At 33.7% G+C, this 23220-nt stretch overlaps 1 protein-coding gene across 1 annotated transcript in view; it reads left to right on the top strand.

Annotated features, from left to right (window-relative positions):
• The window catches only part of mboat2a (membrane bound O-acyltransferase domain containing 2a), a 77269-nt gene extending 60839 nt beyond the window's left edge, over window positions 1–16430 (top strand). Inside the window, exons 7-13 of the mRNA XM_067368254.1 lie at window positions 2959–3142; window positions 5451–5643; window positions 8236–8339; window positions 8434–8498; window positions 8595–8727; window positions 11187–11338; window positions 13758–16430. Of these exons, the coding sequence (XP_067224355.1) occupies window positions 2959–3142; window positions 5451–5643; window positions 8236–8339; window positions 8434–8498; window positions 8595–8727; window positions 11187–11338; window positions 13758–13926 (1000 nt within the window). The 3' untranslated portion in view covers window positions 13927–16430. The remainder of the gene's footprint in view (window positions 1–2958; window positions 3143–5450; window positions 5644–8235; window positions 8340–8433; window positions 8499–8594; window positions 8728–11186; window positions 11339–13757) is intronic.
• Window positions 16431–23220: the final 6790 nt, after the last annotated feature.

Below are 23220 nucleotides of genomic sequence, written 5' to 3'. Positions count from 1 at the left end.
GTGCCCTCTAGAGTTTCATGACTGAAGTATATGATATACAGTGCACAGCATAAATGAGTACACCCCCTCTGAAACTTCTGAAAGTCAGCAATTACTCAATTACTAGAAGACATGTCGGGGTTCTTTAGAGATATGATGTTCCAGCAAGTCTGCTTAATCAATTACAAAAGAAGCATGTCAAATTATTCAGGAAAATAAGATTAATGTGAAGCAAAAATGAGTACACCCTCCTAAAAGTTACTAAATAAAACAAAATAATTTTTTACTGGTGTAGGTTTACGGCAATATTTGATCAACAGGTATGTTGAACCAAAACATTTAAAGAAAAGTCATTTCTTGACAATTAAAAGTGTTATATAGCCCACTCAATCATTCTCACACTTAATGCTGACAACAATGGAACTGTCAGGTGACTTATTTCTTAGCACAAAAGAGGACAGTGGTACAAGAGGATTACCAAATCATTGTTTTAAGTGTGAAAATATAGCAAAAGTAACACAGAAATTCAAAAAGAATGGACTTGTGACAAGGCCCCTGAAATAATCAGGCCTTCATTTTAGGCTTTCATTTAGTGGTGAGGGATTTTTTTTGCTAGACAATGAGCTAAGCGAGTGTCTCAGAGCCAGCAAAAGCTATGAAAAGAGTGAGTGTTTATCTCACAGAGTAAGATGCAGCCTGAAGAAATGACATGCATGGTTGTTGTTTTCACTGGATCTTCCTACTGTAGCCAAAGCACAATAAAGTCAGTTAGCCATTTCCAAAGCCCATATTTACAAAATATAGATTCTGGGAATAAATACTCTGGTCTCATGAGACCAAATCAATCATTCTGGATCTAACAGCATCCAAAATGTTCTGGTGTTGCTAGAGGAGGAGTACAGTGAGAAGTGCCTGGTTCCCACAGTAAAGTTCAGTGGTAGTAAAGCTCATATATAGGGATGTATCAGTGCTGAAGGTGTGAGGGAGTTGTGCTTTATCAATGCTGTCATGAATTCCCACACCACTGTGTAATTTAATACACAAACTTGAAACAGAAGATGTTAATCTTTCCTCACTCCCTGCATAGTTGGGCATTTTTTCACCATGACAATGAGGTTTTTATTATGCATATGTTTAATACTTTTTAGTTTTGCCATCTTTCCATGAATTGTATTAGTGATCATAAAGAAAATACATCTTTTGTATTTGTTCAGAGGGGGTGTGAATAAAAGAAACATTTTGTGAGATACATATATTTTTATTTTTTTATTTTTTTTGCATACATGCTTGCAACATTTTAGAGGATAATATTTGTCGTCGCTCTTACTGATCAAATGGTTGTTAGTCTCCTCAGAGAGTGCACAGCATTCTTTAATAACAATAATTTTGAGCGTAATATTGCTCTGCAGTGCCCAAATAGCAGCATAACTCTTCACAATCAGGCCCTGAAGGCTGTTGCCAAGCAACTGAACATTCCCGCTGCATCATGTGAGCTGATTTCCACACAGGAAGTCGTCAGGATTCTGAGGTTTCGGAAGTCACACCCTACAGTTAATGAGTGCAGTTTTGAACAATGTTTGTACCACAGGCATGCAGTCACAGAATGTTAAGCAATATGTCAGTGTTTACTGTACATACTGAATGACTTGCATTCTTGATCAAACATGACACAATGTCATGTTTGTTCTTTGCTAAAGTGCAGGTCACATTTGCTACAAACACATTCATGGCTGAGACCTTAGCAATCAAATCAGATTCCTGTAATCGTACTGTAAATCTCTTATATATCATTCAATTTGATCATTGATGTGCTGTTTTCAAGAAAAAATGAGAACAGTGTGACAAAATCAAGGCTGTCAAACGATTAATCGCAATTAATCGCATACAAAATAAAAGTTTGAGTTTGCCTAATATATGTGGGTTCACTGTGTGTAATTATTATGTATATATAAATACAAACACATCCAAGTATATATTTGAGAAATATTTACAAGTATATGTATTTATTTATATTTTTATATTATATATAAATACATTTTTTGTACATAAATAACATATTTATCTTAAATATATACATTAATTTGTGTGTATTTATATATACATATATACACACATTACTCACACATATATTATACAAACTCAAACTTTTATTTTTTATGCGATTAATCGTTTGACAGCTTTAGACAAAATGCTACTTGACTGTTCATGACAAATGTGACCGATTAATTTTAACAAAGTTTGTTCAGACAAAACAAGCAGTTTCAGTTCCAGAGTTTGTCATTGTGGCATTTACAATTATTATTATATTTATTAATTTATTGTAGTGAAACATTTAGTAAGATACTGTAATTTATCACTAGTTTTCAGCTCCGTTATTTAAAATTGGGAATTTTCTCATTTTATTTGTGATATGTTTATTTGAAAGTTTAATGCTAAGATTTTCATTTCAGATTTTGTATTGGATAAGCATTACAAAATATTGCAAACATCTATACATATTATTTATTTAATTTTAATGTATTTGCCATTTTAGTTTTATTTTGTCTGATTTTATTATTTGTCATGTCATATGTAATATTTAAAAATATGTCATTTAAAATTTATATCTATGCAAATAACCTTATATGAAAGTAACATTTTTATTATTTTAAACTGTCTTTAATTTCTCGCTTCTAGCTCAAAAATGTTTCTTAACTGTTGGGAAGCTAGAGTTTCAAAGCTGATTCCCATGATTCCTTAGCCTTCATAAACTAATTATTGGCCTTGTAACATTAAATGTATTTATAACATTTCCTGCTTGCTTAAAAAAAACAACTACATTATATTAATAACATTAATATGTTAACATTTGTCCTTTTTCATTGTTATCTCCCCTACATAGCAAATAATATTTTTGGTATTTAACATTGGGTGTGTTTGTTACTTGATTCACTTTATTTGGTGGGTTATTGTTGTTCTGTCCTTGTATTTTCTGTACAGGAAGATGCCCAGTCTGCTGGAGTACCTGAGTTATAACTGTAACTTTATGGGGATCCTGGCTGGCCCAACCTGCTCCTATAATGATTACATAGCCTTTATAGAAGGCCGATGTTACGAGCCCAAGCACCTGGAGTCAAACGGCAAAGAGAACGGGAAATTCAAGCAGAATGACCCTTCACCTAAGGTAGTGTACTGACACAGTTCTCTTGCTCCCTCTGGTGACTGAATAGGGGTTAAAGTCAGAGCAGAGTACTGCACACATTTGGGCTCTCATATATACACACACACAGTGTCGGTCCAAGGTTTAGACACATTACTATTTTTAATGTTTTTGAAAGAAGTCTCTTATCATCATCAGGCCTGCATTTATTTATCAAAAATACAGAAAAAACAATAATATTGTGAAATATTATTACAATTTAAAATAATGATTTTCCATTTTAATATACTTTTAAAATATAATTTTTTTCTGTGATGCAAAGCTGAATTTTCACCAGCCATTACTCCAGTCTTCAGAGTCACATAATCCTTTAGAAATCATTCTAATATGATGATTTGATGCTCAGTTATTATCAATGATGGAAACAGTTCTGCTGCTTAATTTTTTTTAATAACTTGTGATACTTTTTCGGAATTCTTGAATAAAACGTTAAAAAAGAACAGCATTTATTTAAAATGGAAATCTTTTTCCACTACTGTTCAATAGTTTGGGGTCAGTATTTTTTCTTTCTTTTTTGAAAGAAATTAATCCTTTTATTCAGCAAGGATGTGTTTAAATTGAGAAAAAGTGATGGTAAAGATTTATATTTTTAGAAAGTATTTCTATTTTGAATAAAAACTTATTATTAATCAATAAATCCTGAAAAAAGTATCACATGTTCCAAAAAAAATATTAATGTTTCCAGCATTGATAATAACTGAGCATCAAATCAACATATTAGAATGACTTCTGAAGGATCACGTGACTCTGAAGACTGGAGTAATGATGCTGAAAATTCAGCTTTGCATCACAGGAATAAATTATATTTTAAAGCATATTAAAATAGAACCATTATTTTTAAATTGTAATATTTCACAATATTTTATTTGACTGGTACTGTATTAACCCAATATGAAAAACTGTACCAAACAAGAAAGACAAGAATATAATGACCCCTTCAGGACAAGTTTTGCTAGGTGGAAAACGATGGTGTGACAGAACCAGTTTTGCAGTCCTTACAAGGAAAATGCTTTTTGAGTGAGTCTTGATGTTTGGTGTGGACACTGAAGACAATGAGGTGCACTGACAAGACTTTAGATTTAAATGGACAGAAACTGAAATTAATTTTGTGCTAAAAAGTTGCTTTATCCGTTGTCTTACAGAGTTTTTTAAATGTCATTTAAATGAATGAAAATCTTCATAGACAGGAGCTCATATTGCTCAGGCTTGCTGAGTGGAGAGTTTGTTTTGAGTGTAGCTCTGGTCATGAACATGCTTTTATACGCATTTCTTCCTCAGGAGCTTCACAATGGTTTTAGTTTAATGGACATTTTTAACCCAACTCTCCAGTAAAAGCTTCAGACCTCTTTAAATATTGTCAGTGATTTATGGGTTTTATTCTCAATAGAAAAACATTTGTTGAATCAGCTTGGCCCCATGTTTCACAAGAGCCTGAGGAAGTTGCGTTCACAAATGAATTTCCTATCACACAGATTCTCCTGTTTCCCATTTCCTTGTTCTCTTCACTGATTTTATAGCAAAGAAAAATGAGATATAGTTTTGTCATGATTATAAATAAACATCTTAAAGACTACTGAACATTCACACCATATGGGGTAGGTTGTCACAAGACTAATGTTTATAGATGCTTAAGAAAAAAGAAAGAAAGAAATATGTAAGGTTAAAAATGGCACTTCCTATAACAAACTACAGCTCAAATGTTTGAGGTCAGTTACATTTTTTTTTTAAAGAAATTAATACATGATTAATCAAAGATGCAATAAATTAATCAAAAGTGACAGTAAAGACATTTATGTTACAAATGATTTCTATTTCAAATAAATGCTATTCTTTTGAACTTTCCATTCATCAATCCTTAAAAAATCTTGGTTTCTATAAAAAGTAGCACAACTGTTTTCAACACTGATGATGAGAAGAAATATTTCTTGAGCACCAAATACGCATCTTAGAATGATTTCTGAAGAATCTTGTGAAAAAATTACATTTTAAAATATATTCAAAAAGAAAACGGTTATAAGAATATTTCCCAATATTAGTTTTATTACTGTATTTTTACCAAATAATTGGTGTCTTGGGGAGCATAAACCTTCAAAAACATAAATCTTGCTGACCCAAAACTTTTTGAACGTTAGTGTATCTGTATTTAAAACATGATAGTCTTTTCAGTGGCTTTTTAAACAATGTAAACTACTGTGGCACAGCTTTAATACTATTCAATGATAGTTTCATAGATTGTACTAGTGTCCTGATTCAATGTTTTTTGTTCTTCTAGAGGGACGTGATCCAGAAACTGTGCACGTGTGCTCTGTCCCTAATGGTTTATTTGGTGATCTATACCGCCTGCCCTACAGATCGTGTCATCAATGACACCTTCATGGCCTCTAACCCCTTCTACATCCAGGTCTTGTACCTCTACATCTCCATGTTGGCTTTACGCCCCAAGTACTACTTTGTATGGACGTTAGGTGAGTACGACAGATGGCCAATGTGCTCTTCTAGTATTAAATATATGTGACCCTGGACCACAAAAACAGTCATAAGGGTACATTTTTTTAGCTTTCCATTGATGTACGATTTGTTAGGATAGGACAATATTTAGCTGACATACAACTATTTGAAAATCTGGAATCTGAGGGTGCAGAAAAATAAAAATACTGACAAAATCACCTTTAAAGTTGTCCAAATGAAGTCCTTAGCAATGCAAATCCACTCACAAAAAACATTTTTGATATATTTATGGTAGGAAATTTACAAAATATCTTAATGGAACATGATCTTTACTTAATATCCTAATGATTTTTGGCATAAAAGAAAAATCGATAATTTTGACCCATACATTGCATTGCTGGCTATTTCTACAAATATACCTGTGTGACTTATGACTGGTTTTGTGGACACATATATAATAAAACTATCGTACTTTTAAAAGCATGTCAGTATCATATTATTCTGTCTGTATGTTGCAGTGTGTTGTGAACAGTATGCAAATTTTCTGTATATATCTGTATATTAAGATGACCTACTACATTATTAAATGTGCAGTATACAGCAGAGCACACTGAAAGGAATACTTGTTTTCATTCTTGAAGAATAATCTCATTCCTGACACAATATATAATCTGTCTACCATGACATATTTGCATATAATTTGATTAAAAATCCAGAATAACAGGAGAGCACTCAATAAATAAATGTGGTTTGTTTAATAAGGTCACATGACAACATTACTGTTATAATAGAAAATGTTTATGTTGCATACTTTTTCTCATAAAAAAAAACAAACAAAAAAAAAAAAACGTAAAGTGTATACAATGCAGCATGGCTAGTAATGCCATATTCAAGGCAGCGTCATGCTGCCCTCTTGTGTTCGTAAAGGGTGTTTTCTCTGAATTGTTGCCTTGTTTCCTGCTGGATATTAGGTGGTTCTTGTCATTATGAGTCATAGAACATAGTCAGTTTGACTACGTTCACACTGTCAGTTTTTTTTGGGATTGACAACTGCATTTACTTACAGGTGTGAGTCTTGAAATGTCCCGTTCACACAACAACTTGTAGTGTCTACTGTCGACTCTATATGAACGTGCAAAGGGAGTCAAGTCTGCATTCTCTTACCAGTAACTATACGTTCACACAGCAACAGAATACGGTTGTCAGACCTGTATTTGGGTCCTTAATAGTGGTCGACTGATATTGTTTTTTTGATGGCCGATGCCCATATCTTAGAGAGCAGGGTGGTAGCCGATATATAGGGTTAATTCAGGGTGATTGGGACACTTTTTTTCCATTGATTCATTCAATTCATTCATTCATTCATTCATTCATTCATTCATTCATTCATTCTGCCATTCATTCATTCTGCCATTCACTTTTTGCCATTGATGACTTGGAAAAAGTGTCCCAATCAACCTGAATTTACCCTGTAGGGTGAATTTGCTCTGTAATCTGTTAAGTTTGTGTGCAGTGGGAATCATATTTTTTTTTTTTCAAATAAAGACAAGGTAATAAAGTTTTACATACAGCACACAGTGAAAATGACATGAATATGACTGAGTGGGCAAATGAATATAGTGCAGCATAATTTGAAATCAAGGGTTTAAAGTTGACATTAGACATTAAACAGAGACCATTGCTGTTTGAAATCGCCCCCTATACCCTCCACTAATCCACTAATGTAGTCCACTTGAGTGAGTGAATGCAGACACTTGAACACAGTTGTACAGTCATTATTGTGGTGCATTGTGGGATTGAATGAGTGCACTCAATATCATCTACAGTACTATGGTTTCGGACACCACTACAAATGGCTGTTCCCTCAAATAGAGAGGTGTGAGAGAGATGCTCTGCCCTGCACAAACACGTCTACTATGTGTTGTGGGTTTTCATGTGTGGTTTTGGTAACTTGCAGCGAAGGCAAAATGAGCCGTTTTACATCGTCACTGATTTTTTTTGCCATCTCTGATATTACTTTAGTCACTTTTGCTATGGTTACTGGTAAAAGTCAAGTCAAGTCACCTTTATTTATATAGCGCTTTTTACAATGCAGATTGTGTCAAAGCAGCTTTACAGTGATAATTGGTACATAATTTTGGCTGCACAGCAGCTCTTAAAGAATAGTGTTAATGCAGGCAGATCAAAGCACTGTTGAATATCAAATGTCAAGTCAAATGTCAAGTGTCCCCAACTAAGCAAGCCAAAGGCGACAGCGGCAAGGAACCCAAATTCCAACAGGTGACATCAGGTGGCAAACAAATGGCAAATAGGTGTTAAAATGGAGAAAAAAACTTTGGGAGAAACCAGGCTTAGGTTCTCCTCTGGCGAACAGTGCTTTGTTATGAATCAGGTTGCTATCATAAGTCTGATAGGATTGCAACATTCAAAGAGAATACGGGCTTGACTCCCAATGCAAGTTCATGCTGAGAGTTCCTGTTTGAACATTTTGAGACTCTTAAATGCAGTTGTCAGTTGTCAAACTGACAGGAATGACAACTACATTCCTCTGCTGTGTGAATGTGGCCTTTGAAATAGTGTTTTTACTAAATGCTTTCACTCTTTTACAGCTGATGCCATCAACAATGCGGCTGGTTTTGGATTTAATGGCTATAACACAGATGGCACCCCAAAATGGGACAGAATATCGAATTTAAGAATACTTGACATTGAGGTACGAGACAGATAAAACATGCTACTTCCACTAGTTTGTCTTCTCACCCAACCTGAACCCTAATATATCATCTTTTTCCATATGTCTTAAACAGTTTGCCACCAGCTTCAAGATGTTCTTGGATAACTGGAACATTCAGACAGCCCTTTGGTTAAAAAGGTGAATGCTGCAAAACAGAATAATCTTGACCGAGCATGCATCGTCTTCCTGAAATCTCAGAAAACAATGTGAGCTTTTGTTGTTTTGTCTGCGCAGGGTGTGTTACGAGCGCTGTCCGTACAATCCGACTGCTGCCACATTCCTCCTCTCAGCCATCTGGCACGGAGTTTACCCAGGGTATTACCTGACCTTTGTCACGGGCATCGCTGTAACAATGGCAGCACGTGCAGTGAGTATTCTTTATATAAGATGGAGTGTTGAAACAAGGTTCAAGTCAAAGTTAGAATTACATCACAAAGGTTTTATCTGATGAATACTTTCATTGCAGATCTTTTGGGGAGCAGTTTTGATGGAAAAATACTGTTACAGTTGAATAAATTGGACATTGGTTTTCCTCAATAATAAATGAGAGGCATGCAGGGATCGAAAAAAGACTATGCGCACAGTCAAGGTTATTATTCATCTAGTCATGCGCTGCATAAAACCACGATTCCTCTATCGCACTGTAATGATCAAGGCCTCTCCAACTAAAGAATAAAGTAGGTCACTTACTTGCAGTAGTCTATCTTAAAATGCAACTCTGAATATAAACTATTCAGCCCACGGCATTGCCTGCATGATACACTGTTGGATCCAGATTTCAGAGCCATTAGCTCAAACTCGAATAATAATTTCCATATCCACAAGTAAACATTACTGCGTTTACTGTACACGAATATTCTTGCATTAATCAGAATTTGGGCTAATTGGAATTTGGATATTCTGAATATGTTCATAACCCAATTAAACAAATGTTCCAGTTTCTGGAAATATGAATAAGACAGTTGTTTGGGGTCAGTAAGTTTGGGGTATTATTGCAATTAAATATTATTACAATTTAAAATAACTTATTTCTAATTTAAACTGCAATTTATTCCCGTGATGCAAAGCTGAATTTTCAGCATCATTACTCCATTCTTCAGTGTCACATGATCCTTCAGAAATCATTCTAATATGTTGATTTGGTGCTTAAAGGTGCCCTAGAATTAAAAATTGAATTTACCTTGGCATAGTTAAATAACAAAAGTTCAGTACATGGAAATGACATACAGTGAGTCTCAAACAACATTGCTTCCTCCTTCTTATATAAATCTCATTTGTTTAAAAGACGTCCGAAGAACAGGTGAATCTCAACATAACACTGACTGTTACGTAACAGTCTGGATCATTAATATGTACGCCCCCAATATTTGCATATGCCAGCCCATGATTGCGGCATTAGACAAGGGCAGCCAGTATTAACGTCTGGATCTGTGCACAGTTGAATCATCAGACTAGGTAAAAGCAAGCAAGAACAATAACGAAAAATGGCAGATGGAGCGATAATAACTGACAAGATCCATGATAACGTGATATTTTTAGTGATATTTGTAAATTGTGCTAATGTACTGTTAAATGTGGTTAAAGTTACCATCGTTTCTTACTGTATTCACGGAGACAAGAGCCGTCGCTATTTTCATTTTTAAACACTTGCAGTCTGTATAATTCATAAACACAACTTCATTCTTTATAAATCTCTCCAACAGTGTAGCATTAGCTGTTAGCCACAGAGCATATAGCCTCAAATTCATTCAGAATCAAATGTAAACATCCAAATAAATACTATACTCACATGATCCGATGTATGCATGCAGCATGCATGACGAACACTTTGTAAAGATCCATTTTGAGGGTTATATTAGCTGTGTGAACTTTGTTTATGCAATGATAGAGTTGAGAGCTCGGGAGGGGGGCGGAATTTTAAAAAAATTAATTAAAAAAAATCTATGGGGTATTTTGAGCTGAAACTTCACAGATACATTCAGGGGACACCTTAGACTTATATTACATCTTGTAAAAAAACGTACGATGGCACCTTTAAGAAATGTTTCTTAGTATTATCAATGTTGAAAACAGTTGTGCTGCCTAATATTTTTGTGCAAACCATGATATATATATATAACGAACAGCATTTATTTGGATTTTTTTGTAACATTATTAATGTCTGTCACTTTTGATCGATTTAATGCATCCTTGCTGGACAAAATAGATTTTTTTTTCATGTAAATTCTGTCAAATAAATACTTCGTTCAGATCCACCATTCATTTATATCTGAACATGTCATGAAAGGGATTCTAGGGATTGATTTTCTTCTGAAGATGTGTTTCTTCTGCTTCTATTATTAGTGGAGTACCTCAGGGCTCAATTTCAGGTCCGCTTCTTTTTAACTTCTATATGCATCCACTTGGGGATATTATTAAGAAGCACAGTGTTTCATTTCCTTTTTTATGCTGATGATACACAGCTGTACCTGCTGTTAAAAGCTGGCGATTCCATTCAACCTTTGTTGGAATGCATCGGAGACATTAAGAAATGCTTATCAAATAACTTTTCTGTTTCTTTTATTAAATTCAATAAAAAACACATCTTTGGAGTGAATATTTTTCATAAGAAATCAATGGAAAAATGTGCATGTCAGTAGATTCAGAATATGCTAATTACAAGTGTGCAGAAATATTCTAATATCTTTAAAGTGTCCAAACTTTTTTAATGAAAATATAAACGTTAATCTGAAAAGTATGGTCATTTTTTTAAAAATATGATCATTTATGTGTAAAGGATCATTGTTTTTAGTCTTTTGTACATAGTTTTCCCTCTTTTTTTTTCAGGTAAGACACAATGTGAGGCAACACTTCCTGGGCTCAGCCACACTCAAGCTCATTTATGACGTGATCACGTGGTTCAGCACCCAGATCGCCATATGTTACACAGTTGTGCCATTTGTACTGCTGGCAGTAGGGCCTTCACTAAAGTTTTACAGGTCAGTAATGCATTTACACTAATATATGAGCATTCCAGGGCGAGTCCTGATGTCACTGACCCCTGCTGTTAAGGATTCGCCTCGTCTGACTGATAATCAATATGCAACAGTATCAGCATGCTTCTAGTTTGTTTATGAGTGAGCTCTGGTGATAAATCATTATTAAAGAAGTGAAATGCTTTAGAGAGCAGGTCAGAAAGTCATCATAAACCCACCTGCACCACTGAGCCGTTGCTGAGAGTTATTAGCGGAAAACATGAAGCTGACAGGTAAAAATGAGAGGCTGATTTTATCTTTGCCCGCTGCAGTCTTTCTCCATTCATTAGACGGCTTTACAGGCCCGAGTCTGTGATACTTTATGAGCTAGCAGAGGACTATTTATTTCACAGCTTCTGTTGAGATAAAAGAAATCTATGATGGTCATTTGTTGAAGCAGCGCTGTTAAATGAGTCTGTCTGAAGAATACATAAAGCATTTTCATTAAAGAGTGAGAATTGGGCAGAGGGATTGTTGACCAACCGCTGCAGATCAGATTAAAATTATGTAAATTATGTTGAGAAGCTCAGTACAACTCAGCGATGACAACACTGGGAAATCCAAGATCCTATTGGAAAGTAATGTAGCCGACTGCATAAAGATCCCTGAGGCCTAGATTTCATCTTAAAGGGATAGTTCACCCAAAAATGAAAATTCTGTCATCATTTTTCTCACCCTCATGTTGTTCCAAACTTCTAAGAATTTCAAAGAAGATATTTTGAAGAATGTTGTTGATGGACCCAATTGATTTCCATAGTATTTTTTTTTTTTCTCCATGATAAGGAAGTCAATGGGGCCCATTAACTGTTTGGTTACCCATATTATTCAAAATGTATTATTTAGTGTTCAGCAGAAAAAAGAAACTCAAACAGGTTTGGAACAACATGATGGTGAGTAAATGATGACAGAATTTTAATTTTTGGGTGAACTATCCCTTTAAGATTAAATCTACGTTTTATATTTTTCTTTTTTTATTAATTCAGATGTGTAAGTGGAAAATGTACACTTATATTACATATTTTATTTTTAATATTTTTTAATTATGACTTTTTTATTAATTAGATTTGTAAGTGGGAAATGTCACACTTGTATTACAGATTTTATTTTTTATTATTTTTTAATAATTAAAATTATATATTTTTAATAATTACTTTTTATTATTAATTCAGATGTGTGAGTTGGAAATGTCATGCACTTATATTACAGATTTTATTTTTATTATTTTTTAATTATGACTTTTTTATTAATTCAGATGTGTAAGTGGGAAATATCATACACTTATAGTACATATTTTATTTTATTATTTTTTAATAATTAACATTTTATATTTTTAATAATTACTTTTTATTATTAATTCAGATGTGTAAGAGGAAAATGTACACTTATATTATAGATTTTATTTGTAATATTTTTTTAATAATGACATTTTTTATTAATTCAGATGTGTGTGTGGAAAATGTCATAAATTTATATTACAGATTTTATTTAATATTTTTTAATAATTATCTATTAATTCAGATGTGTGAGGGGGAAATGTCATACATTTATGTTACATATTTTATTTTTAATATTTTTTTAATTATGACTTTTTTATTAATTAGATTTCTAAATGGGAAATGTCACACTTGTATTACAGATTTTATTTTTATTATTTTTTAATAATTAAAATTATATATTTTTAATAATTACTTTTTATTAATAATTCAGATGTGTTAGAGGGAATTGTACACTTATATTACAGATTTTATTTTGTATTATTTTTTAATAATTAAAATTATATCTTTTTAACAATGACATTTTTTATTAATTCAGATGTGTGAGGGGGAAATGTCAAACATTTATATTACATATTTTATTTGTAATTTTATTTTTTAATAATGATCTTTATTAATTCAGATGTGTGAGTGGAAAATGTCATACATTTATATTACATATTTTATTTGTAATAATTTTTAATAATGACATTTTTATTAATTCAGATGTGTGAGTGGAAAATGTCATACATTTATATTATATATTTTATTTTTAATATTTTTTTAATTATGACTTTTATTAATTCAGATGTGTGAGAGGGAAATGTACACTTATATTACAGATTTTATTTTGTATTATTTCTTAATAATTAAAATTATATATTTTTAACAATGACATTTTTTATTAATTCAGATGTGTGAGGGGGAAATGTACACTTTTCTTTTTCTTTTTTTTCTTTTCTTTTTTTCTTTATGGTTTGGTTAATTTAAATCTTTATGTACAACTACCTATCCTACATACCCAAGCATCAAAAGTATAATCAGTGACACACATATGAGCGCCTACAAATGACAAAATCGCAAAACAACTAAAATTCCTAACGTGCCGTTTGTCATTTGCCCCTTTTCAGCTCGTGGTACTGCTGCATTCACCTGATCTGCGTGTTGCTGGCACTGGTTTTACCTGTGAAGTCCAGACGCAGGAAACAACAGGAAGAGCCGAGCAGCATTCAGGCCAGTGAACAGAACTGTCTCTCCTCTCCTGACAACAACTGCAACCAGAAGCAGAAAGCCACATGAGGACAAGAAGGGCTGCTCGACCCGCACACTCGGTTGTGAGGAACTCTGATATCAGTACCGAGAGACATAGAGCGGCCATTTCCTCCCTCAGATCCAACGACACTGACAGTGACATTTTACAAGGCATAAACTCCAGCAACAATACAGAGAAAAGACCCCGTAGTCGCCCTGTTGGAGATGATCATGTTTTGGTTTTAAATAGGAAATCTTCATAGGATCATATGAAAATGGGGTGAATAATTGACTTAAGTGTCAGTTAATCTGAAGTTGCCTTAAACCCTTCGTATATTTAGCTCCAGAAACCTTGTGTGGGGATCGTGTTACGTAGGAACAGACCAGTCATCGTTGGCTTATAGCTTCACTACATTAGTGCGGGAAGTCTAGCACTGGAATCGGCTTCCACGGTACCTAGAAGGTTTCTGCCATTGTCAGTTAAACGAAGTAACCTCTGTTTTAGTTCTTCTCAAAGGAATTGTGTGCGGAAAAGAAAAAAGTCCAGTCGTGTGTTGCCAAACTTTTAGGCCTTAAGTTCCTAAGTTCCTTGCCATTGTTTCATCTTTATTCTTTGTTCAATTCTCTGGTTTTCTAGTTGGTTCATATCTGCTGCTTTCTTTGGGAACAAAGGTCAACCTTAAGGGAGTGTCTTCATTTGGAAAATTGCTTTTGTTATAATTTTTGTCAGTGATTTTTTTTTTTTTTTTTTGGTTGGTTATCAATGCTGTTTTTTTTTTTTTTTTTTTTTTTTTTTTTTTTTTTTTAATGGGTTGTAGGTTTCCTCAGGACACACAGGTCTCGTTTTAGACCATGACAAATGACCAGATGTTTCTCTACCATCAATGTTTCTGCTGCAACATAGAGTCCATCTTGTGAAAACAGAAGACAGTTCAATATTACTCAGTATCTCAGCTTGTTTGTGGTTTTTTATGTTACAGACATATATGGCAAGTGCAATAACCTCTGTCTTTTCCATAGGTGCATGTTAAGTTAAAGGATCACATTATTTCTGCAAACGCTAATGTTCTGAACACATCAACAATAGTCAGAATTTTGTAGTGGTTCAGTATTAAAGTACAGTACCAGCCAAAAGTTTGGACAAACTCAATTTGTTTCTCTTAATCTTAAAAACTTAAATGCTTGCCAACATAGTAATAACTAGGGCTGGGTATTGACAAATTTCATGATTCGATTCGATTCCAATTCACATGCTTTCGATTTGTTTTTGATTCGACATAGATTATCTTGGATATATATATCAGGTACAGTACACTGCAAATTTTCTCAAGGAAGAAAAGTCAGTTGGTACTACATTACTAATATATAATAAAGGTTAATATTAACTGATTTGTATACAAACACTTAAATTACACTCAAGGAAGTTTTATAATAAGTTATAATCCTAACTTTACAATTAGCTACATAATTATATTTCTATTCGTTTTTTGATATAGGCCTAGCTATAAACATTTAAATAGTGGCTGTCATAAAACTTGAATTCAAACATGCATTAAATATTGAAGAACATAAAAAATTATGAATATGGTGCACATATTTAGCAAAAATGCCCCTCTCTAGAGTTCATTTTTCTAGCTGACTAACGAGTTTAGAGTCACTGAATATGCTTTTTCTGAAATGTGACGTTGACATTGTTTACAAGCTGTTTTATTGACATATTTCCGCTGATTGCGCGATTACGTGACACAGGATTCAGATTTCGGTAAGTTGTATTTTATCTTTTAGCATACCTTCAGATGTTAATGCAAGTTTATTTCACACTGTAACTTGTATTAAAACGGAGGAGAATATCAGTTTACGTGCGCTGCCGCTTCGCTTAACCTGAGGAGCTACAGCGATCTGATGTCACATTAAACAGCGGCAAAACTTTTTTTTTCTGTAATAAAATGGATGAAATTTTAAATCTGAGACTTTGTTTCATGTCAAATATAGCAAATCTCAAAGCTTATTGCGATTTATTGGATGGGAGGATAGACTAATAGATTCTTGGGATTTAAGAATCGATGTCAGTTTGTGAAAATGATAATCGATTAAAGTCGAGAAATCAATATTTTTTTTTTTTACCCAGCCCTAGTAATAACAACCTTTTGGTTTGTATTTATTGTTTTGTTTCCCCCACATAGTAAAGGGAAAGCAGTTTCCAGTTTCCAAATACAGTCCCAGAAAAATCCAGCTTATAACCCTTATAGGGTCTTTGGGGTCTGCACAGACCCCAAACGACGTTTGCTCAAAAAAAAAAAAAAAAAACTCTTTGTCCAAATGACATGAAACTTTGGATAGTTGTTAACACTTTCTAGATCTACAAAGAAAAAAAAATTGGAGTGATCTTCTTTTTTTTTTACACTAACATAAAAACAAGATGTCACACTCCACAGACCCCAGGCAACAAAATGTAATTTTGTAACAAAATAATTAATTTTTTTTAAAAAACAAATGTAATTTTAATCTGTTTATTAATGTTTTTACTTCATATTTGTGCAGTTTTTGGAGGATTTGTCATATCTTTTAAATTTATATAAGTAAATTAAATAATTATTTTTTAGATACAAAAACAGCTTATTATGTAAAATTCACTTTATAAAAGACCCACATTTCTAACTTTCATTCATTGGGATAACATGGATAATTTGACATGGTTTAGTGTAAGATTTTTGCCCATCTTTTGGAAAATGCAGTTATAAAAGTAAAAAAAAAAAAAAACTTTTACCAGTAGATGGCTGCAGAGCTCCACTATTTGCTATGTGTTATTTGACTGACTGAAAGACATCTTTTCACAAGTATTTTTCAGTTGGATTTATATCTAAATATTATCAAATTACAATTATGACAATGAAAGACAATAAAAATAAGTTTTTTTAAAAATGTTGATTTTGAGGATGAATTTTGTCCAATTTCTAAGTGGGGTCTCATCATAATGTAACAATATTGAAAAACTGATGTTTTTCATTACAAAAAAATACTAAACTTTGACAAAAAGTAGCCTTTATTGTTATAATTGTGATTTCAGAATATTTAGATGTGAATCCAACTGAAAATACTTGTGAAAAGATGTATTTCAGTCAGTCAAATAGCACATAGCAAACAGTGGAGCTCTGCTGTCGTCTACTGGTAAAAATTATATATTTTTTTTACTTTTAAAACTGCATTTTCCAAAAGATGGGCAAAAATCATACACTAAACCATGTAAAATTATCCATGTTATCCCCATGAATGAAATTTAGAAATGTGGGTCTTTTATAAAGTGAATTTTACATAAAAAGCTGTTTTTGTATAAAAAACGTATTTAAAAAAATGTTTTTAAATTTATTTGTATAAATTTTAAAAATATGATAAATCCTCCAAAAACTGCATAAACATGGAGTAAAAACATTAATAAACAGAGTAAAATTAAATTTCTTTAAAAAATTACAATATTGCATTTTGTTCCCTGGGTCTGTGGAGACCCCGAAGATCCTGAGTGTACTTCCTAAACTGGAAGTAGCTGGTTTTAGCTGGTCTCCCAGCCTGGCTAAGCTGGTCAAGCTGGCAAAACCCCTCTAAAACCAGCTATGACCAGGCTGGGAGACCAGCTTAAACCAGCCTGACCAGCTTAGGGTGGTTTTCAGCACGGATGCACATATTTTCCATATTTCCCATAGTTCTTCTATTTATTACATAGTTTTGATGACACTTATTCTAAAATAAGAAAAATGGTAATAATAAAGCATGAGGCGGTGTGTCCAGAATTTTGACTGGTAGTGTACTATACATGCAGTATCAACTATTCAAAATCATTTTTTTTTTTTCCTATGAATCCATCTGTACTCTTGGGCCCTAAAGAAACCTCTAAATTTTGAGATATCATGTAAGGATATTTCTTGAAATTTGATTCTCTAAAAGGTCTCGGTGAGCTTTGCTCTTTTGATTTAAGTGTCTGGAAAATCAGACTTTTTCATATTCCCCCAGAATCCACTTTTCGATATGTTGTTGCGTTTATTTTCAACCAAAGGTTTTACCCCTTGGTCAGAGCGACTCTACATGTTAGTTTTTTTTCTTTTTTTCTTTTATGTGGTAATGAAGGGCTGAAGTGTTTACCAAAGCGAGTGTCACTGTATTCTTGTTAACTAAGCCAGTTCAACAACAAGAAAAAGTTATCCTTGGGTGTGAATTTGACCAGCCTCCATATGGAGAAAACGCTCTGTACCAGCCCTCTATGGTTTCACAAGCACACGTCTCTAAAGTTTTATTGTATTTTGGACTCCAGAGATGTTAAACCATGATGAATTACAGCCCTGTACTAACAGTTTTAGCAAATGCAAAACCAATAGGAAGATTAATAAGTCTGCAAGTCTGCTGGTAACAATTCAATTCACATTTATTTGTATAGCGCTTTTCACAGTACATATCATTTCAAAGCAGCTTTACAGAAAAATGCATGACAGTCCAGTTATATACTGTATAATTTTGCCCTTTTTGTCTCTTTTTCTTAAAAATTTTGCTTCATTAATTGTTTTAACTGCCCCAAGGCAATATGTACTAACTAGCACCTCAATGCAAAACTTGCTTCAAATGTCCAAAGTGCCAAATCACATGAGGTGCACAAAAAGATCACTTTATTTGTACGGGTTTACAACAGGGTGAGAGGTTTGTACTAAAAATTTGGTCTTAAACTGACATTATTTTTACCTACTGAGATTTTGGGAGGAATTATTTTTCACTGTCTCCCTATTTGCACTTTTGGTATGAATAAGTCGGGGTAGTGCTAAAGTAGAAAAACTGCCGAAGCAATGCAAGGAACCTCAGTGCTACTCAACAGTTAGAGTATCCGCGTAATAGAAGTCAAACGGATGAATTTGCCCAAAATGTTAAATTCATTGTAGCAACAAAGGAAAATCAGGATGGCGTTCCAGTGTTATATGCTTATTTTGTAAACGTGCTTCATCCATAGAATGACGTTAAATGTGTTCATTGCTGTTTATGTGTAAACATTGTCCCTTTGTTCAGATATTGTTCAACTAAATGCAGCCTAACATCTTGATTATGTTAAGGCCCAAGTAATAGTGAAGGCAGTTATCTGTAAAAGTTTGGTTCAGTCATTCATGACATTTCTAACTACTGATTTTGCAAAGAATGACCCAAAGCTCTGTGAAACTGTAGACTACTGTAATGCTTTATTTTAAATAGTGCAATTGTTGTTCACCAGCCACCTCAATTCTGTTGTTTTGTCATTGTCTTGTTAGTCTCTAGTGGTCATTCAAAAATTAGTGATTGTGGCCCTTAGTGAACATGCAAACCGAAGCTGATGTTTTCCAGATATTGCAGAATTAACTTTTCCACTGTAATTCCTATTGACTGGTTGTGATGTTGCATAACCTGACAGTTACAGGAAAACTAAGGATGTTAATGAAATGCAATAAGTCTGTGTAGAGATAAAGGAAAAGTAATATGTTAGCTATTTCAATATAAATCAGTTTACCAATATACATTATTGAGAATGAGAATTGTCCAGAGGGCAACAAACACTGTCTCCATTTATTTCTGTAATAATCATAAATTGAGATGTGATACTTACCCAGCATTTGAATTGTTTGATGAACTGAGTGCTCTGGAACTTTTACCAAGCCAAACGAATTTTCCTTTAAATAAAGGACATGAAAAATGAAATCCACTACAATGATGACGGACACCAAACAAATAAACCATATTTTCCTTCTCGGTATTCATCTCCGTGTTTTTTGGTTTTCTTAGAGTAATTTAACAATGGTTTACCTCAGAGATATAACATTGAATGCACTTTAAAAAAATATATATATACCATAATAGGCCGATGGATGGATATTTTCTGTTATTAATCATTATATAATGGTTAGTTCCTGTCCTTGATTCTGATTGGTAAACATGGCTACGCTTCACCCAATGGTTCTGTATAGGCCTATCACTACACAACACCCCTAGCAACCACTTTAACCACTGAACATAAACTGTATGTTTTCAATTGATATTGTTCATTGAAGCTTACTGTATTATATAGAACTACATAGAACTATATAGAGTATTGTGAGAAAGCGATCGAGTGAGCGAGTTTATTACCTGCATTCAGATTTAGCATTTTTCAAAATAAAAAATCTGTTTAAATGACTGATGTATCATCTTGTCCTTTTAACAGCTAGGGGTTTTCCCATGACTGACAGCGCTAGTCAAAGCATTTATCAGTTGCGTCTTGTTTCATGTTCACAACAATTCAGTCTTTTCAATGTAAAAGTCTTTGTTACTGACTGACACACTGATAAAGACCGTCTTTGCCGCCATCTAATGGCGTAATAATGTAACTTCTGTTGCTGTTCACAGTCAGGGACTATTTTTTTTCTGGCGGAAGGAAGGCTTTTAGTGAAAGTTTATTTCATGAAAGTTGCATTGATACATATTTTTGGCTTTAATATTTGTATTGGTAACAGTTTTATAAAACTGTATTGTGAATAAGTTACCGCTGAAGGGGATGCAGGCACTCAGCTTTGCGTCATTACCTAACAACGCCCTTTAGCCGTGACTTATTCACAATACAGCACAGCATCTCGCACCTTATTGCTTACTTATCAAATGGTTAGTTCCAGTCCTTGATTCTGATTGGTCAATAGCAGTGTTTTATTCACGATAAAGCACAGCTATGACCGCTTCACCCAGCGGTTCTGTGTATCACTACACAACACTCTTAGCATCCACTCTTAGCAATGTAAAGAAATGTTTGTTCTCATATTGATATTGCTTGAAGCTTACTGTATTATAGTAGAGTATTGTGAGAGAGAGATCGAGTGAGCGAGTATTTATCTGCATATTTAGATATAGCAGTTTCCTTCAGGTCAGTCATATGTTTGTAATAAAAAATCCGTTTGAATGTCTGCTGCGATATCTTGTCTCTTAACAGTTAATGGGGTTCCCCATACCCTGACACTGAAAACGCTAGTCAAAGCATTTGTCAGTTGCCTCTTGACCCGTGACATGTTCACAAGTTTCAGTCCTTTCAATGTAAAAGTTTTCGCTACTGACTTACTCATAAAGTCAGTCTTTGCCGCCATCTAATGATTGTAATAATGTAACTTCTTTTGCTGTTCACGGTCAGGGACTATTTTTTTCCAGCGGAAGGAAGGCTCTTAATGATTTTACTTCATGAAATTTGCATTGTTACATATTTTTTTGCCTTTAATTTTTGTATTATGTGGTAACTGTTTTATAAAAGCAATAAGCACTGTGAAGCCATGGTTTACAGTGAACTTATAATGGGCTTATTGCTTTAAAGGGTTAGTTCACCCAAAAATGAAAATTCTGAGGTAGAACCTGGAAGCGCAGCAAAGTAAACAGCGTATGAGAAATACACAGAAGATATTGTTGAATAAAGTCATTTTTGTTTTGTTTTTGTGCACAGAAAGTATTCTCGTCACTTCATAACATTAAGGTTGAACTACTGTAGTCACGTTGATGGTTTTAACGATGTCTTTAGTACCTTTCTGGACCTTGAAAGTGGTGGTTAAATTGATGTCTATGGATGAGTCATAGCCTATACCTATCGGATTTGATCAAAAATATCTTAATTTGTGTTCTGAAGATGAAGGAGTCTTATGGGTTTGGAACGACATGAGGGTGAGTAATTAATGACAGAATTTTCATTTTTGGGAGAACTAACCCTTTAATGAGAAAATGACACATAAATGTTGCAAATTCAGTCTGTCAAAACAATGGGCGTCTCTGTGTCCTCCAGTGGGCGTGTTTTGTGCACAGTGGGTGTGGACTTGTCTACTTAATTTTAATTTTATCCACACCCCTGTTCCCACAAAATGGCAGTGGTGTAACGCAAGACTGCCTCCAGACAAAAAAGGTTATGGAAAGCAACAGAGAAATGTGAATTATATCGAATTACTTGGACCTTCTAGCAGTGACATGTAAGTTATTATGTAAACAAACTGACGTTTTTTAAGACGCGAGCTCCTGTCAACTAATTTGACATTTTCACGTGAGTCAAAGTAAATTTATTTTCTTTTTAACTGCTGCATAGCAGCTTTGTAACAGTGTTAAAATGCTATAAGAGAGAACAGTGGACGTACACAGCTCGGCTACAGCTGTCAGGGCACGTGCTTTTCCTTCACTCCAGCGTTTGTTGCCAATATAATGTTTGTTTGTAAGCACGTGTGCATGAATAGTCGTCATTTTCATTTTGTAATGCTGCTGTCAGTTTCAGAAAAATGTTATGACAGCCATTGCACCTTTAAGACGGTGGGCAAACGGGTTTGAGCTGTTTTAAGAAGTTGTTTTTCACGGTTCTTGCGTGAACTTGTTTACAACTGTGCCGTTGTGCTGCTGCTACACTATGGAAACGGATCCAGTGATTCCCAAACCAGGAGTAACTGAACCCCAGGGAATCCAGGTTTTTTTTTTTTTTTTTTTGTGTTTGTAACAATGAATATATATGTGTGTGTGTGTGTGTGTGTGTGTGTGTCTATGTATGTATATAAAAACAATCAAACATTATACATATCATTTTGCTTTCTTTCCCTACAGTCGATTTTTTTCCCCTTTAATCAATTTTAATGTTGTATTCAAATGAATATTGTCTCAAAAATAAAATAAAACAGTTTTGAAAATGTTATTGGATATTTAAACAAAAAATAATCATATTGCAAAGTAAAATATAAAGAAGTTACTCTACTTATAGGCCAGTCTAAACATGCTACACTTAAATTCATACAGTAGCCCAGTATATCTGTCTCTCTAAGAAGTTGTCGGCTTTATAGTTAAAGATCATATCTATTATAAGAACTAAGTTTATATTTAGAGATTGACGTAGTGCCGTTTGCTTCACTCTGATGGGAAATCCATATGTGCTCCCACCCCTTTGGCCTTTCAAAAACAGGATTCACAAGCAGGGTTTTTTTTTTTTTTTTTTTAAAGGATTAGTTCCCTTTCAAATTAAAATAAAGGTTTTTGATGAAAACATTCCAGGATTTTTCTCCATATAGTGGACTTCAATGGAGCCCAAACGGTTGAAGGTCAAAATTACAGTTTACAGCGATCCCAGACGAGAAATAAGGGTCTATCTAGAGAAACCATCGCTCATTTTCTATTTTTTTAAAAAAAAATTTTTTTATACATTTTAACCATAAATACTCATCTTGAACTAGCTCTGTTCTTCTTTTCTATTCTATATCTGCTAAGTGTATTACTGCCCTCCACAGGTTAAAGTTTGGACTAATTGTTATATACTTGCACTAGCATATTGTATATGACAATTTAGTTCAAACTTTGACCTGTGGA

Source organism: Chanodichthys erythropterus, chromosome 18, assembly GCF_024489055.1.
Source record: "Chanodichthys erythropterus isolate Z2021 chromosome 18, ASM2448905v1, whole genome shotgun sequence".
Taxonomy (NCBI): Eukaryota; Metazoa; Chordata; class Actinopteri; order Cypriniformes; family Xenocyprididae; genus Chanodichthys; species Chanodichthys erythropterus.
This window is presented reverse-complemented; position numbering and strand designations above follow the sequence as displayed.